At 42.0% G+C, this 16,508-nt stretch overlaps 1 protein-coding gene across 2 annotated transcripts in view; it reads left to right on the forward strand.

The window, feature by feature from the left end:
* The window catches only part of Atp13a4 (ATPase 13A4), a 136,177-nt gene that overhangs the window by 96,923 nt on the left and 22,746 nt on the right, over positions 1-16,508 (forward strand). For both annotated transcript variants that reach the window (XM_040750999.1, XM_040750998.1), the window contains exons 15-23: positions 1,272-1,358; positions 1,583-1,736; positions 2,790-2,901; positions 5,910-6,034; positions 11,905-12,068; positions 13,084-13,206; positions 14,472-14,551; positions 15,267-15,309; positions 15,629-15,738. In XM_040750999.1, the coding sequence (XP_040606933.1) occupies positions 1,272-1,358; positions 1,583-1,736; positions 2,790-2,901; positions 5,910-6,034; positions 11,905-12,068; positions 13,084-13,206; positions 14,472-14,551; positions 15,267-15,309; positions 15,629-15,738 (998 nt within the window). The remainder of the gene's footprint in view (positions 1-1,271; positions 1,359-1,582; positions 1,737-2,789; positions 2,902-5,909; positions 6,035-11,904; positions 12,069-13,083; positions 13,207-14,471; positions 14,552-15,266; positions 15,310-15,628; positions 15,739-16,508) is intronic.

Here is a 16,508-nt window from a genome sequence, read left to right on the forward strand (position 1 = left end):
CCTTTTTATAATATACACATAGGTCAAAGCATCACATTGTATCCCATAAATATGCACAATTGTTATTTCTCACTAAAAGCTGAAAGGAAAAATATGCATCCCAATGCATGGGAATTAAGAAACACTGTTTTCTGTATGTTGGAGAGTCACAGCAACCAAGAGTTTTATTCCAATTTATTGACTATTCCTCTAATTTCAAAGACCAAGAACAGAAATTATTCCAGAATTTTGTCTGAGATTCCAAACTAGACCCAAGGGCAGACACTCTTGTGGTTGAGGAATCTCGTCCTGTCTGTTCTAGTTTCAGCTCTGCCCCAACTGATGCTCAACCTTGTACAGTCTTCCTGCATATTAGGACTTTGGTTCTCATGGCTGCAGCATTCAGGGATGGAACCAGACAAGTAATATCCATATTAAAGTGTTAATCCATCAAAGGGAACTCTGTTCTGGAATAGCTTGTCTCTGGAGTTGCTGTGGATGTGGGCAAAGCAGAAGGGAGGAGACGGCATGGTTCCAGCTTCTTTGCAGCAGCTAATCTCTCTGCCTTCCATTGTATGCAGCCGGGCCCTGGGGCTGTATGTGCACCTCTGGGAGAGATGTCTCTGCAGGTTCTCCCTCCTCTAACAGATGTGATCGCTGGCAGCCTCTCATCCACTCTGGAATACTGATTCTGTGATTCTAAGTAGAGGTGACAAGTTCTTTTCCTGAGATGTTTCTTGTCAGCCACCTAATTAGATGATTACAAAGAACTTTAATATCTTTATGTAAAAAGATTTCTTTGCCTATAATTTAGAGTCATTATTACAGTGGTTCCTAGACAGTCATCATGCATAGGGCAAAAATATGCCCTGCTCAGGCCACTTTGGACAGATAGGGAACAGCAGGATCCACCGTGACTCTAGGATAAGGACAGTGAGGTACCTACTTCACACAAAATAAACCCAGCAATTCATACTCAACATTTCCAAGCTAAGGTCTTTAGAAGCAGACTGAGCCATTGTGCAGCAATTCCAACAGCGAAAGCCAGATAAATTACATGAATAATTCAGAAGTGTGTGTCCTTCAAGTTCCAGCATTCCCACCTCCATGTGCCTTTTGTTTTGTTTTCCTGGAATAAAATACAGTCTGATTTCACCAGTCCAGCAGCAGGAGGAGGCCCATCAATATACTGCGATGGTTGAGGGGGTTCTTCACGAGAGGAGGGTGAACTTACTGTCAGTGTATGAAGACTAAACAAACACCTACAGTGAAATATCTCATTTGTGAAACAGGAAATGACTATTGCTGGGGATGATTTCCACATCAAAGGAATGCTGGCACACACTATGGTCGTTAGGCCGACAGACACAGTTGGCCAGGTAAGTCCTGCATGCCAGTCTTCCCATAGGTACCCACTCGAGAGGAAACTGTGCTCTGACCCACAGTGTGGGGGAGCTCACGGATGTGCCTTGAACTGATGATGTGAAAAATGTATTATATTGCCCCTCTGTTTGGTAAAGCAGGGACCGAGGGTGGAACAACAAATTCCCAATAGCTAGATGCTTTTCCAGTGTGTGCCTCTCATTCCCCATCCATCAACCAGGTCCCAGCGGAAGGGCTTGCAATCCTGCATCAGTTCCCGTTCTCATCAGCGTTGCAGAGGATGACAGTCATTGTCCAAGAGGCGGGAGGTGGCCGACTGGCATTCATGAAAGGTGCTCCGGAGAGAGTGGCCAGCTTTTGCCACCCTGACACAGGTTAGTTAATAGACATGGAGTACAAATGCCAAGTTTTTCTTTTCAGTCAGACTTGTCCGCTCAACACTCTGGATCCAGTTGCCAGCCACTTAGTGGCTGACTCATGGGCATTCCCAGCTCAATACCAAAATCAAGCGTAAAATTTTCACTTTTGCACTTCCCAGTTTTCCATCTTGGGGAATGACCACCCCCAGCCCACCCTCCAGTTTCCGATTTAGGGGTCATCGCTGATTCCTTCCTTGCTTATAACTGCATTGCTACCTTTTTTTTGTATTGTTTTCACTTGACTGCTTTCCAAAGCCTCCACCGATTTTCACATCCCTTTCAGATCTAGGTAAATCTTTCATTTGTCCCTCACATCTTAGGCCTCCTTTGAGCGGTCTCAGACCCCCGTGCCTGAGCACATCAGGGTCTCTCAGCAAGAAATCACTTTCCTTCCCTCACCTGCCCACCTCCTACCCAGGTGCAGGAGCCCCCTAAAGTTCTCTGCACTCTGGTGCATTGTCAATAATGGCAATGGTCTTTTTGGTTATAGTTTAAGTATCAGTATACTGCTTTAACTCAACTAAATAGACATCTGTAGTTTGCATGTATTATACCCTTAGCAAATATTTGTGGTTTAAACCAGCGAACAAATAATTCCATGCATTCCCTATTCTTTGGTTTTCAGGGGTTAGGGTTTCAGCTTTACTGGATCCTGAGATGTTAACACTGGTAATACAGTTGTGGTCACAATTTCCCATTGTCTTGCTTACATGACTTTCTTTTCCCTTTGGTTTTCCAAGACAGAGTTTCTCTGTGTAGTCCTGGCTGTTCTGGAACTCACTCTCTAGACCAGGTTCACTTCGAACTCATAGAGGTTCACCTGCCTCTGCTTCCCAAGTGCTGGGGTTAAAGCCATGCACTATTACTGTCCAGCTTTATGTAACTTTAAAAACACTTGTTGTCTTGGGTGTAAGAGTTGGATTATTTTGAAGAATTTCTTCACCAGTGCTGGTTAAGTAAATATTGCATACTAATACTGTTTTTTTTTATTTGTTTGTTTTTCAACAGTGCCATCAAGTTTTATTAGTGAACTTCAGATTTACACGACACAGGGTTTTCGGGTCATAGCTCTGGCTTACAAGAAGTTGGAGAGTGACTGCCCCACCACTGCCTTGATGAGGTAAAAGGAGAGGGTTTTCCTGAAGAAGATGCATCTCACTGGGATGGGAGGCAAGAGGTCTGGGGCAGGCCCAGCAAAGCGCCATGCTCATCTTTTGTGCAGAGGTGTCTGTGAGTGTGGTGAGTCATCCTGCCCTGCCCAAATCACAAGACTGCTGTGAGCACTGGTGTGAGGAACAGCTGGACAAAATGTCAAATACAGGGCGACTATAGGGCTTTGAGAAAAGTTGTGTGGACATAACCAGGGTTTGAACTGTGGCCCCAATCCTGATTATATATATATATATATATATATATATATATATATATATAAATTGGTTAGAAATAACAAAACGTCACATTTGTTTAGAAAAAAGCCCTTGTGATACAAAATACAAAGCTATTGAAGCAAATAAATGGCAGCTGGGTTTATGTAATGTAGGTAATGTTTACAGAAGGACAGGTAATCCTTCCAAGGGGTCGTACTGGAGAAAGTTGTGATGTGTGAATATTAAAATAAGGATGCTTAGTCACTGAAGTGGGCTTCAGCAATGACAGTTCCATGTCCAGTTGATGTTTTTCTGCCTTTTGGGGGCGGGTAGCCTATTTATTTTGCCTTATACGTCATTTTTTTGTTAGCCACTACTATTATTGCTTTTGTAGGGTTAATCAAGGCAGATTTTTTTTTTTTTGGTTTTTCGAGACAGGGTTTCTCTATGTAGCTTTGGAGCCTATCCTGTCACTCGCTCTGAGAATAGACTCATAAGACTGCAGTGGCTTCCTGCAGTGTTCTCTCTCTCTCTCTCTCTCTCTCTCTCTCTCTCTCTCTCTCTCTCTCTCTCTCTCTCTCTCTCTCTCTCTCTCTCTCTCTCTCTCTCTCTCTCTCTCTCTGTGCTTACAGAGCTTCTAGCATTGAAATAAAGATCTTATTGAGGACTTTTGCCCTGTTTTATACATATTTCTTCTTTTAAAGGTCCATGTTGGTTTTTAAAACATGAGGTTAATCTCAGGACTGACAGTTGTCTGTGTTACACCCACTATTCTTTATTAGTGTAGATGCTAGAGGAGGTGCGATGTGATTACATCTTTTCACTTCTTGAAGGAGAGTAAAGGGGTGTTGGAAATGGCAGAAGCTTTGGAGAGCTGGCCATGTACTAGAGCATCACACAGGGAAAACAGGTCATTCAAGGTCACACAGGAAGGCAGTGATGGGCTGAGGTTGGAGCTGTTGTGTTCTGATCTTATCATTCACTGAGTTTTACACATGCGCCAGAGGAGCTAGAAATGGGAGTTCTAAGATGGCCTTGGGTATTTGGCCTTGCAGCCACTTTCTTGGCCTAATGTGGTAATTTGTTATTGACTCATGCCACATAATCTCTGAAAACATCTCAATCCTGTGGCCTAAGTATGAGGCCACAGAAAGACTGTAAAACTCTAATCAGGTATCAGTTCAGTTATCCTTGAAGGGAAGTAAATATCTCCGTCAGGAAGACTCCAATCACTATACCCAGAAATGCCTGCCCCCTCCTCTGACCCCACAGACCTCTGATTTCTGTGTCTGCCGTGACACAATTCCCCAGCTGAATGTGCAATCTCAGAGCTGGAGCTCCTGCAACCTCTGCAGTGTAGCTCCTTGTCCTCACCTAGTAGGTGCTCGGACAGGACACGGACAGGCCTAACTCACTGTCTCAGTTCCCAGGAAGAATGCTAATGGTTTCACCTTCATTGTGTGGCCAGACATGACCACAGACAGGCAGCCAAGTGTTCCAAGTGGGAGGCATTTGCTGAACGGTTCCTGCACGTGGGCAACATGTGAGCAATAATGAGCAGAGTCTTGACTCGGCTGGACTTCTGTTCCGGGATTAGAGGCAGATCAAAACGCCAATACTGAAACTGCATGAATAAATAAAGAATCTGCTAACTGGGTTAGAAGCAAGATGTAGAGAGAGCAGCTGTTTCTCTTTGGAGAAGCCTGAGAGTCAGTCATCATGAGGTGGGACTCAGGACATGGGGAGGATGACTATGACAGATCATGGAAATGAATGTTTGTCACGAAATGAGAAAATCTCCAACAGTCTGAAGCAAAAATCTGGACATGATTAAGTGCAAAGCATACTCATGGTGAATGGTTCAGCTGGAGCCAGGAGGAGAAGTTATTGATGCATGAAGTTGGATCATACAGGGACTTAAACCCTGTCCTCAGTATTATAGGGAATGCTACCCTCCCAGATTCTCTCTGAGGTGAGGAGCTGAAACTCTTCACTTCCTGCCACCTACTGGACAGATTCACAAGGTTCTAGGAGCATCTCCAACATGCTTTGCCCCTAGCTGGTACCCAGGAGAGACATTCAGGTCAAGCTTGGCATGAAGGCTTTAGTGGCTGCTGTTTTTATTTGCATTTCAGCATGAATTAGGCAGTGCTGGAGTCTTGTTTCTGTGTCTAAATAATAGAGTCATGGGAATGTTCAAATCTCTAACCCCAAATGCATTCCCCATACTTGTTCCTGTGGGATATGCCTGTAGATGCTCTCATATTGGCCTTCCCTGAAGTGTAGGGACATTCTATGCAGAAGAGCAGAGCTTCCATCTGAGAAAGAAGCCAGGGTCTGGCTTATCTTTAGTAAAGGGCCCATTCACTGGGCTCTACCATACCTCACAAGGCTAGAATGATTATCTGTACAGCCTTGGTTGCTAGAGAAACTGCCATTTTATTTTATTTTTCCTATTTCTCACGTAATTGTCATGACTTTGTCTCACCTTTGTGGTAGATAGGTGAGGGGATGAGAGGCTGCTCAGCCATCACAGAGACCCAACAGTCACAAGCTAAATCTCTGCAAAGGCAAAAGCCAAACTTTGGTCCTACAAGTATTTCCTTTGGGCTAACTGCTGTGCGTGTGTACCGACTCTCTTTGTTCCAAGCCAGGGGTGTTTGTGGCTGTGAACAGTTCTGGAGCCAGATCATTCAGGTGGGGAGCTCAGTCTTCTTGATGTCATCATGGTAAGAGAGGCACATGTGTTCTGTTTAATCAGGGAGAAGGTGGAATCAGACCTGATATTTCTGGGATTACTGATCTTAGAGAATCGATTGAAGGAAGAGACAAAACCTGTCTTGGAAGAGCTCATCTCTGCCCGGATACGGACTGTGATGATTACAGGTATAGAGCAAAGTAAAAACAGGAGCACCTGGGGAGACACACAGGGGTTGGATCACTTAGCAAATATTGCACCAATGCCAAGGTGTCAGTAACTCTAGGTGTCAGACGTTGGCAATAAAAGGGCCATGCTACTCATCAAGCTTCTACCACAGCGAGGCAAAAGAAAGCCAACGAGTCAAGTAGCGTAAGAAACGTTTTGGGGTGGTATGATGGCTGGCATGGAGATATAATTCCATCACATGGGAGTCTGAAGCAGGAGAATTGCCACAAGTTTGAGCTCAGCCAAGTTGACACAGTGAGTTTCAGGCCATATCCAGTGATAGAATGAGACTTGTCTAATGAAAAAACCAAACCAAACCAAACAACAATCACACACCAAGAGGCTGGAGAGGTGACTCAGTAGTTAGGGTACATGTTGCTCTTGGGCGCAACTGAACTAGGGTTGCACCCACATGGCAGCTCACAACCATTGGTAACTATGTTCAGGGGTTCTGACTCTCTCTTCTGGCCTCCACAGGCACTGGGCATGCACATGCAGGAAAATCCTCTCTCTCTCTCTCTCTCTCTCTCTCTCTCTCTCTCTCTCTCTCTCTCTTCTCTGTCTCTGTCTCTCTCTCCCTCCCTCTCTCTCTCTCTGTCTCTGTCTCTGTCTCTGTCTCTGTCTCTCCCTCCCTCCCCCCCCCTCTCTCTCACACACACACACACAATGAAACAAAAGAAAATCAAAACAAACAACAAAAGAACACATAGCAAAATAAAACCTACAAGACCCCAGATAGAGCAGTCTGGTAAAGTATGTCTGGCCATCCACTCTGCATGAAGAACTTTAGTGAATCCTTTCTGAGTGGCAGGGCATTTGAAATAAGAGTTGAGTAACAAGACGATATGGGCCATGCAAAGATGGTGGTTTTTATTGTCAAGTATACAGAGGTGGAGAATCTTAGTCAGTGTGGTCTATAAACTATGCTGACAGCCCATCAGTAATGGAATCTTTAATTCTGTAGAAAAGAACACACTGTCATCTCGACTCTAATACTAAACCTCAGATCTCATAAACAAGGGGGTAATGGGAAGGGACCACTCCAGGGAAATATATGACATCACTTAATGAACACTCTTGAACTTTTCAATAAGGGAGATACTAGAGGTGAAACACTGATTTCCTAACTCGTATTCCTTCTTCTGCTGTCACAGTGATTTAAACTCCATTGTGTATGTCAGTGACTTTCATCCTCTTGAAAGCATTCACTCTCTGCCTCCTGAGCCCCAGTCTAAAGCTGGGGACTCTGGAATCCTTTTGTTTTGCTCGGTACTTACCCACTCCTGATTGACCCCACAATCCACAGCACTGTGTGTGCTTTGATTTCTTCCTTTCCAACTCCCAGCTTGACCCCCAGGCCTTCCTGGGGGTAGCTTGGTACCATAAGCATTTCCTTTATCTAGTAGCCTTTGCTATTTAGAACAACATTAGCATTTACATTACACTTTGTCTTAGTTAGAGTTTATTTCTGTGATGAAACACCATGACCAAAAAGCAAGTTGGGGAGGAAAGTGTTTATTCGGCTTGTACATCCATACCACAGTTCACCACTAAAGGGAGTCAGGGCAGGAACTCAAACAGGAAAGGAACTCGGAGGCAGGAGCTGATGCAGAGGCCATGGCAGAATGCTGCTTACTGGCTTGCTCATCTTGGCTTGCTCAGCTGCTGTTTCCTTATAGAACCCAGGACCACCAACACAGGGATGGCCTCACTCACATTGGAATGGACTCTCCTACATCTATCACTACTTAAGAAAATGCCCTATGTGCTTGCCTACAGCCTGATCTTACAGAAGCATTTTCTTAATTGAGGTTCCTTCCTCCCAGATTACTTCAGCTTGTGTCAAGTTGACATAAAATGAGCCAGCACACGCCGGGTGGTGGTGGTGCACACCTTTAATCCCAGCACTCGGGAGGCAGAGGCAGTCGGATCTCTGTGAGTTCGAGGCCAGGCTGGACCGACAGCCTCCAAAACAATACAGAGAAACCCTGTCTTGTAAAAAACAACAACAACAAAAAAACAAAAAACAAAACAAAACAAAACAAAAAAATGAGCCAGCACACACATGTTCACAGTTTATCTTCAGCCAGTTTTGGAAATGTGTAGATAAGGGCTCTTCACTCTCCACCTGAGTCTTTGGTTCCTCTTTTCCTTGTGTTGAAAATTCCACTCTGCTCTTCATTCATTTTTCATTTCTTCTTTGCTGCCTTGGATGGATGGAGGGCACCATGTTTTCTGACTTCTTACAAATCCTCACAATATCTCCCTTTGTCCTCATGAAGGCAGACAGTTCTGTTACACCAATGGCCTGTAAGTGAATGCTGTTTTTGTCTTTTCTTTTTAGTATTGTAAAGCATAATGCCAACCCATTATAGCAAACTCACCCTTCACCTATACATAGTATTTCTTTTTTAACTGTGGAGTTCAGAAACATTAACTGTGTATTCTCATATATTTTTCTTTTCCCTTTAACTAATTTAGTCTGAAATATAGCACTTTTAATATGCTTTTCTTCCTGTGAAGAAAATATTCACTATTGTTCATCTAAGTATTGCCTTTGTTCTGTCTTCATTATATTTTTATTCTAGAATTTCTATTTTTTACATGATAGGTCATTGCAGGTCTGTGAAAGTCTCCTGGATCCATTCCATTAGTCTTTTCACTGATTTTCTTACAACTCTAGTTTCATAATTTTTCTCTCTTCTTTAAGGTTTAAGGAGGGGTCAGTTAATGTCTGCAAATCAGGATGAACAATGATCATTACCTCCTTCATATCACAGGTTGAGTTGAGAAGTGCTTCATGGTGTCTTAATATGGGTGTGGTTTTAGAGACACTGTGCTCCAGACCTCACCCTGATGTAGTATTTGAGTTTCCCTGGTGCTTTCAGTCTTCAGGGCACCTGCTTCATTTGCCTCCAGCAGCTACCATACCTTGCCAGTCATATGCTGTTTGTCATTTCCTATCTAGCTGCTATGATCTAAAGATTGCTACAGGTTTTGCAGTTTCCCTGCCATGACTGGGCTGTTCATCCCACTCAGTAGGTCTTCTTTTGTCTTCCTGATTTTTATAAGTCTGTGGGTGGTCATTTTACTCATCATTCTCTTGTGTACAATGCACTCTTTTTCTCTGAAATTCTTTTTTTTATCTTTGACTTGCAACTGTGTCTGGATGTAGTTCTCACAGAATTTAGTTCTCTGAGAATTAAATTTATAGATTTACGGGTGTCACAGTCTCTGCGGAGTTTTCTTCTATTATTTTCACACACACACACACAAACACACACACGTTTTAATCTTTTTATCTTTTCATTGGTCTCTACTGACACAAATGCAAGTCCTTTTAATAACCCAAGCATCTGTTCATTTAAAAAATGTTCTGTTTTCTCCAATGTGCAATGACTCTTCGTCTATTGAATGCATCTAGTGTATTAAGCAGATCTAGTAAATAAGACCTCAAGTGTTATACTTTTAATTTCTAAATTTATCAATTTTAATCATACATATTAATTGGTAGAATATTTCCATTTGTTTTTTATAAATGTTCACCATAACCATATAAAGGATGCTTATAGTAACTTTTTAAAAATTTATTTATTGTCCTAACCACTGGGCCAAGCTCCTGGAGTACAATTGAAGTGAGGGAGGAGAGATAACATGAACAAAGGAGTCATGACCATAATGGGGAAATCCACAGAATCAGCTGACCTGAGCTAGTGATTACTGACTCAGGTCTGACAAATGGGAAATCTGTGTAAGACCGAACTAGCTAGACTCCATTAATATAGGTGACAATGGTTTGATTGGGACAATATATGAGGCCACTGGCAGGGGTTCCAGATCTAACACTAATGCACAAACTGACTTAGTGGATTTCATTCTATATGGAGAGATACCTTGCTCAGTCTAGACACAGGGATGTGGGTGGTGGAGAGGTGTCTTGGTCCTTCCTCAGCAAGATGATGGGACTTAGTAGACTTAGTAGACTTCCTAGGGGAGGCCTTACCCTCTCTGAGGAGCAGATGGGAGGTGCAGGGGGAAGGGAACAGGAGGAGAGAAGGTGGGGATGGGGGATCTGGGATTGGAATATAAAAATTAAATTAATAAAAAGAAAAATATATGAGCATAAATTTATTTATTGTCATTATTTTGTGTACTTTGTATGTGCTATAGTGCATGTGTGGTGATCAGAGGATGAATTTGTGGAGTCTCTTCTCTCTTGCCACATCCGTGAGGGTTTCATGCCTAGAGTTCATAGAGCTCATCGTTAACTTCTTCTTCTTCTTCTTCTTCTTCTTCTTCTTCTTCTTCTTCTTCTTCTTCTTCTTCTTCTTCTTCTTCTTCTTCTTCTTCTTCTTCTTCTCCTCCTCCTCCTCCTCCTCCTCCTCCTCCTCCTCCTCCTCCTCCTCCTCCTCCTCTCCTCCTCCTCCTTCCTCCTCCTCCTCCTCCCCCTTCATTCTCCTCATCCTTCTGATTATCAAGACAGGGTTTCTGTGTATAGCCCCAGCTGTCCTGGAATTCACTCTATAGACCAGGCTGGTCTTGAAATCAGAGATCTATTTGCCTCTGCCTCCCAAGTACTGGGATTAAAGGTGTGTATCACTAAGCCAGGCTAATAGCTTCTTAAGACCATTATCTGATCATTTCAACAATGAGTCAGTCAAGGATTGGCAGTGTTGGTACTGATTTTGTAACATTGACAATTGACCAGGTTTGTTGTCGTTACTGAGTATAACCAATGTCTTAAATTTAGTTATAAGATTTTTGAACCTGCTAATACCTTGTGTGGAATATTGTGCCTCTTACCTGTTGTAAGTAATAGTTTCAGTATTAGCTTTTTAAAAGCCTTTTGCTATTTTTATCTGCCTCTCTCAAGTGGTCAGGCATTGCTCTAGAAAATAGGGTGGGACATCTCATAGTTCAGTTCTTGGAATTTATGTTTTCCTTCTATTGGTCTGCTCCACCTGTGACCCACTCTGCATAGAATTTGGAACTTAGACATTTCACACTGAATTAGTTCACTTCTGCAACTTTTGTCTTTACAGGGTTTTCTTGATAGTCTACAACATCCAAGGGCCCTTTTTTCTTGGCTACTTTAGCCAGAAAGACTGGGTTTCTTTTGGTTGTAGCTTAGCTGCCTGAACAGATCAGGATATACACTCGTATACATACATGCTAAGATACATACATACATACATACATACATACACACTAGGATACATATACATACACATATATAATAGAATAATATAAAACATACATACATACATACATACATACATACATACTAGAATATATTTTCAAGTCAGACACATTAGAGGAAAGAGGCAAATACTGAGAATTCCACCCCTTTTTAGTTTGCTTCTCCAAGTCTGATTTCCTTCTGCAGTCTGCCTGCTTTTGTTTACTTTCCAAAGCCCTTGGGTAATTGCTTTTGTGGTTTTTGTTTAGCTTTCAGTTGTAATCAATGGGAGAGATAGGTGGTACTGGACTTACTCTATCCCAATCGGAAGAGAAGCCACCAGATATAATATTAAACCAAAAGATTTCCTACACTTTTATAAAGATTGTCACAATTAGTAGGAATAAATTTTTCATGTAGGTTTTCCTTCCTACTTGCTGACAAAAACATGCTGTTTAGTTATGAAATAACATGATGATCAAGAGCCAGAACCAGAAAAAGGGGTTATGGAATCCCAGTTCAGGGTGGGAAAGACCTTAGTAATTACTTTCATGCCTAATGCAAGAAACAAACCCTTAGCCTAGCTCTCCTAGTCCTGTGTGTACTGGTGTGGTCTCTTCATCATCTTTGGATGCTCTTTCTTTATTCTAGGTGACAATCTGCAGACTGCAATAACAGTGGCCAGAAAGTCTGGGATGGTTTCTGAGGGCCAGAAAGTCATTCTTGTTGAGGCAAATGAAGCCACTGGTTCTTCATCAGCATCTATTTCTTGGAAATTAGTTGAAGAGAAGAAATATATTCCATTTGGGAATCAGGTACGCCTGAATACAGCAATTCTGTTGTATGAACTGACCTGCCACACAGTGGTCGTAATAACTGTGGCTAGCACAAGTTTTTAAGACAACTCCAAGTTCATAAACTTCTGCAAATATGAACCCAATTATGCCAGTTTTCCACATTCTTCCTATAATATTCTAAGATACAGGTTTTCTTGACTTCTGAAAGTAATAATTCTTTTACTCTTAAAAAAACTTTTGCCCTTTTATTAGAAAGAATAAGTAAGCAGAGCAGTTAGTTTAACTCCCCACATGTCCTCTTGCCTGTTAGCTACCCACTGGGTTCAAAGGGGACTTAGTACCTTGGCTTGACCTGTTGTGTGCACTGGATAATCAGACTATGTCTTCAGGGTAGAAAAACATTCATTTGTCTGCAGTCTTGTCAGTATTCTATTTCTGCTGTGTCCTTATGGAGAAATATTAATTCTGTTGAAAAAATCCAACAAGTTCTCACTACAAGGATAGAGTTGTTAAGTTGTAGGGCTTTTGTATTTGACACTCCAAATGTGTGAAGTGCACTCATCTCTGGGACTCGCAGAGATCACATCAAGATGAGAGAATAGGACATGAGTAAGTGCAATTCTCTTAGCCACCAGTGGCTGTGGAGTGTGAAGATCAGTCCAGCAAAGAGGCAGTGGTTCTCTGAGGGATCAGAGTGGAGTGAGACTTTTAAAGAGAGACCCTGGCCGGGTGGTGGTGGTGCACAGTTTTAATCCCTGCACTTGGGAGGCAGAGGCAGGCGGATCTCTGTGTATTTGAGGCCAGCCTAGTCTACAGAGTGAGTTCTAGGATAGACACACAGAGAAACCATGGAGAGAGAGAGAGAGAGAGAGAGAGAGAGAGACAGAGACAGAGACAGAGACAGAGACAGAGACAGAGACAGGAGAGAGAGAGAGATCCTGGTGAAACTTCAGTCCTTTCTGTCAGATATGCTTGTGGTCCTAACCACTTGAGCAATTGAGAGAACATAAGACGTTTACACCTTACTTTGCAGGACACCTACATCAACATCAGAGAAGAAGTCCCAGATAATGGCAGAGAAGGGACTTACCATTTTGCACTAAGTGGAAAATCCTTTCATGTTATAAGTCAACATTTCAGCAGCTTGTTGCCAAAGGTCAGTTTCAAGGAAGCAATGACATTTCTGTGAGGATGATGAATATGTCACTTACATAGCACCATCCCAGATATTTTCAAAATCTGAAATATATAAAATTAAACTAGAGCGTGGTGGTGGTGCAGCACTTGGGAGGCAGAGGCAGGTGGGTCTCTGATTTTGAGGTCAACCTGGTCTACAGAGTGAATTCCAGGACAGCCAGCACTACACAGAAAAAATAAACCAAACCAAAATAAATATACAAGTAAATAAAATAAAGAAAAATACAGCTAGTTAGTTTTACACATCACAAGAGAGGGAAATGTTTCTGCAAAGTTACTGCTATTTCCTATTAGATTTGAAAATTTCAAACATGAGGAGTCAACTTTATACCAGCCCTAGGACTAAAATGGCAGCATGGATGATTGACTTTGGATAGCTCTCACCATGTTGTCATGGCTAGGGCAGTTAATAGTTTAGTAGGAACCCAGCAGTGGGGCAGAAATCCAGGCAAGGGCAGGAGAGTGCCATTATGTTTGTGGTAGATGACTACTGTTCGGAAGGGGCCAAACTTAAAGTTCTTTTACAAAGAATAAATTTAAAGTTTTTACAAAGAATAAATTTATAATAGGGGCAAATAACTCAACTGTAAACAAATAGACTTTGAACACTGCGCTGAGTTCACAGCTGCAGAGAACAAGGAACACATTGATGTCATACAGAAAAATTTAAAGGGTGGAGAAGGGAACCAGTGCAGGATATCCCCCTTTAAATGATTCACGTTCCAGGGCTCATTAAGTTTGGGATGCCAGCTAATCTTCATAATTGGTCAAGTCCACAGACATGATTAGAGCACAGGTGGTCTCTGTCTTGTCACCTGGTGGTTTTCTGCTAGCTGGCAACAATTTTTTGCGAAGCCGTTGTGCTCTTGCCTTCTCCTGGGGCTCTATTTCTCTCTATTTCCGTTGCAATTGTTCAGATTCCATTTCTTCAATTTTCCATGAAGTGCAAGACTTTTCAGAGTCATATTCACCATGCAGCTTGGTTAAATTGCATAGGACATTATTTTTATAAATAATTATATTTTGTTTTCATTGAATTTAGTTGATAACAAAAGTCTCAATGTCCATCTTAATAATATGAATAACAATGATAATAAGAGATAAAAGTATTTCCTTGGGAACAAACTTTTTTCCTATTCATGGACATTATCAGCTAATATTCTATTTTCAACTGTTTTGTGTGTGACTTGCCATGATTACAGTTTTCCCCTTTCTTCACCTCAGATACTGATCAATGGGACCATCTTCGCAAGAATGTCTCCAGGGCAAAAGTCAAGTCTAGTGGAAGAATTTCAGAAATTGGAGTAGGTTCTTTGCCTGTGATGAAGGGATGGAAACGTGACAGTCATGGGGGTGGATGAGGCCCAGGGAACTTGGTAGTTGGGTTCAGGCAGTGGTTATTACCCTGGGCAGATCACTGTCACTGGAAGAAATGTAGAAAAAGTAGTGGTACAGTTCCACACTTCCCAATGCTACTGACTTGATTGTTCATATGGGGCTGGAACACAGAGTTTTTACAAAACTCCCCACACCAGTTACTATTACACTTGAAGTTGAGAACTGCGGTAGGAGAACATAGGGCCATGAAAGGGTATGGTGGGAAACGAGACAGTGAAGATGAGCTGAGCCCAACCACTGAATAAGCAAGATTTTAGACTTTATTCTGATAAGGTCATCCCAATTATAACACAGAGAGGCTCAACAAATCCCTCAATATTAAAACATTCACTTGTTAAAGAAACTATTCTATCACATCATTAGGACACTTCAACACCAGGGGTCTCCATTTACAGATGAAATGAGTGTCCAGTGTTAATCCCTTGGACAACTTATTTCCTGCTAATGAAACCTCCTGGTGCACCATATCAATATCACATAGACTAGTTGTCTTTCTGGGTTATCTCATTCATGATGTTATTTTCTACTTCTGTGATGGATACTTTTTTTTTAAACTAGAGGAACTAACCTTATGAACAAACTAACTTTTGATCTACTCCACAATTCTTGCTTCTCTTTTAGCTACTTTGTGGGAATGTGTGGTGATGGAGCCAATGACTGTGGGGTAAGTAGCTGCCAGTGTGGCCATAATTTCTCAAAAATACTTGGGATGGATATTATTTTCATGGCTACATTAAACCAACACTAAGGACTTAGGAAGGTTTTGATCAAAGCCACAAAACATTCAGTGGTTTCTGTATGCTAAGTAAGGTAGAGCTTGGTTTGGAGTTCCCTCTTTCTTGTGTACTTGTCCTAGTGACCCCTTCCCTAGGGCCACCTCCTTCTTAGGTGGCAGACAGGGATTCCGATTGGGGATCACAGGTTACCCTGTGACCTTCTCTGGAGGTGTGTGTACATGGACAATAAACTGATTCTGCTTTCAGGCCTTGAAAATGGCTCATGTGGGCATCTCTTTGTCAGAGCAGGAGGCCTCAGTGGCCTCTCCTTTCACGTCCAAAACTCCCAACATTGAATGTGTGCCTCATCTCATCAAGTAAGTAGTCACTTATCCCCACCTTGTTCTCTCTTTTGAGTTTTGGGTGCAGATAACACTATTTTGGGGGAAGTGGGAGAGCTACGTGCTGAGAGGTGCTTTCTGTAAAAATACATTCTCCTGCCTAGTGGACTTCAAAGGAGTTATAAATAACATGGGGATCCAGAGAGCAGTGCCATTTCCAGTAAAAGCCAATGGTTGGATGGTTTTTTAAAGGGTTGTCACTGCTTTGAATTGTATTAGCAATTACTAATTTAGATGCTTTGTCCTTTGGGAAAACCTGTTTGGCTTCCTTCCTTCTTGGCTCCTTGTGTTTCCTTGAGGTACCCTTCTCATCTCCAGTTTTAAAATTCTCTATTACTCTTTGGTGCTCCCACTGAATATGCCTTAGTCCTATGGCTTGTAATGCTGGTATATTTGGCTCGGATGATAGAAACAGCATTGTGGCCGATCTTTGTCATCACATCTAGCACGTGTTTATAATTTAAAATGTATTTGATAATCTATTATACTTAGAAAAATAGCCTGCAGATGGAGATATGACTAGTATTTTTGTAAATAAAGAAACCAAGAGTCAGAGAACATGACTGCTATGCCTGTGCTCAGAGACCACAGAGGGCTAGAGATGATATGTGTTATCTACTATTATACTTTTTCTGCCATATTAGTGTAATAATTTAGATAGCTTCCTTTATTTAAGATATCACTCCATGCACTTGAGTAGGGTTTGTTGAATGGGAACTTAGTGGCAGGATTTCAGGGCAATCAGC

The sequence above is a fragment of the Mesocricetus auratus genome, unplaced genomic scaffold, assembly GCF_017639785.1.
Source record: "Mesocricetus auratus isolate SY011 unplaced genomic scaffold, BCM_Maur_2.0 Super-Scaffold_100008, whole genome shotgun sequence".
Lineage (NCBI taxonomy): Eukaryota > Metazoa > Chordata > Mammalia > Rodentia > Cricetidae > Mesocricetus > Mesocricetus auratus.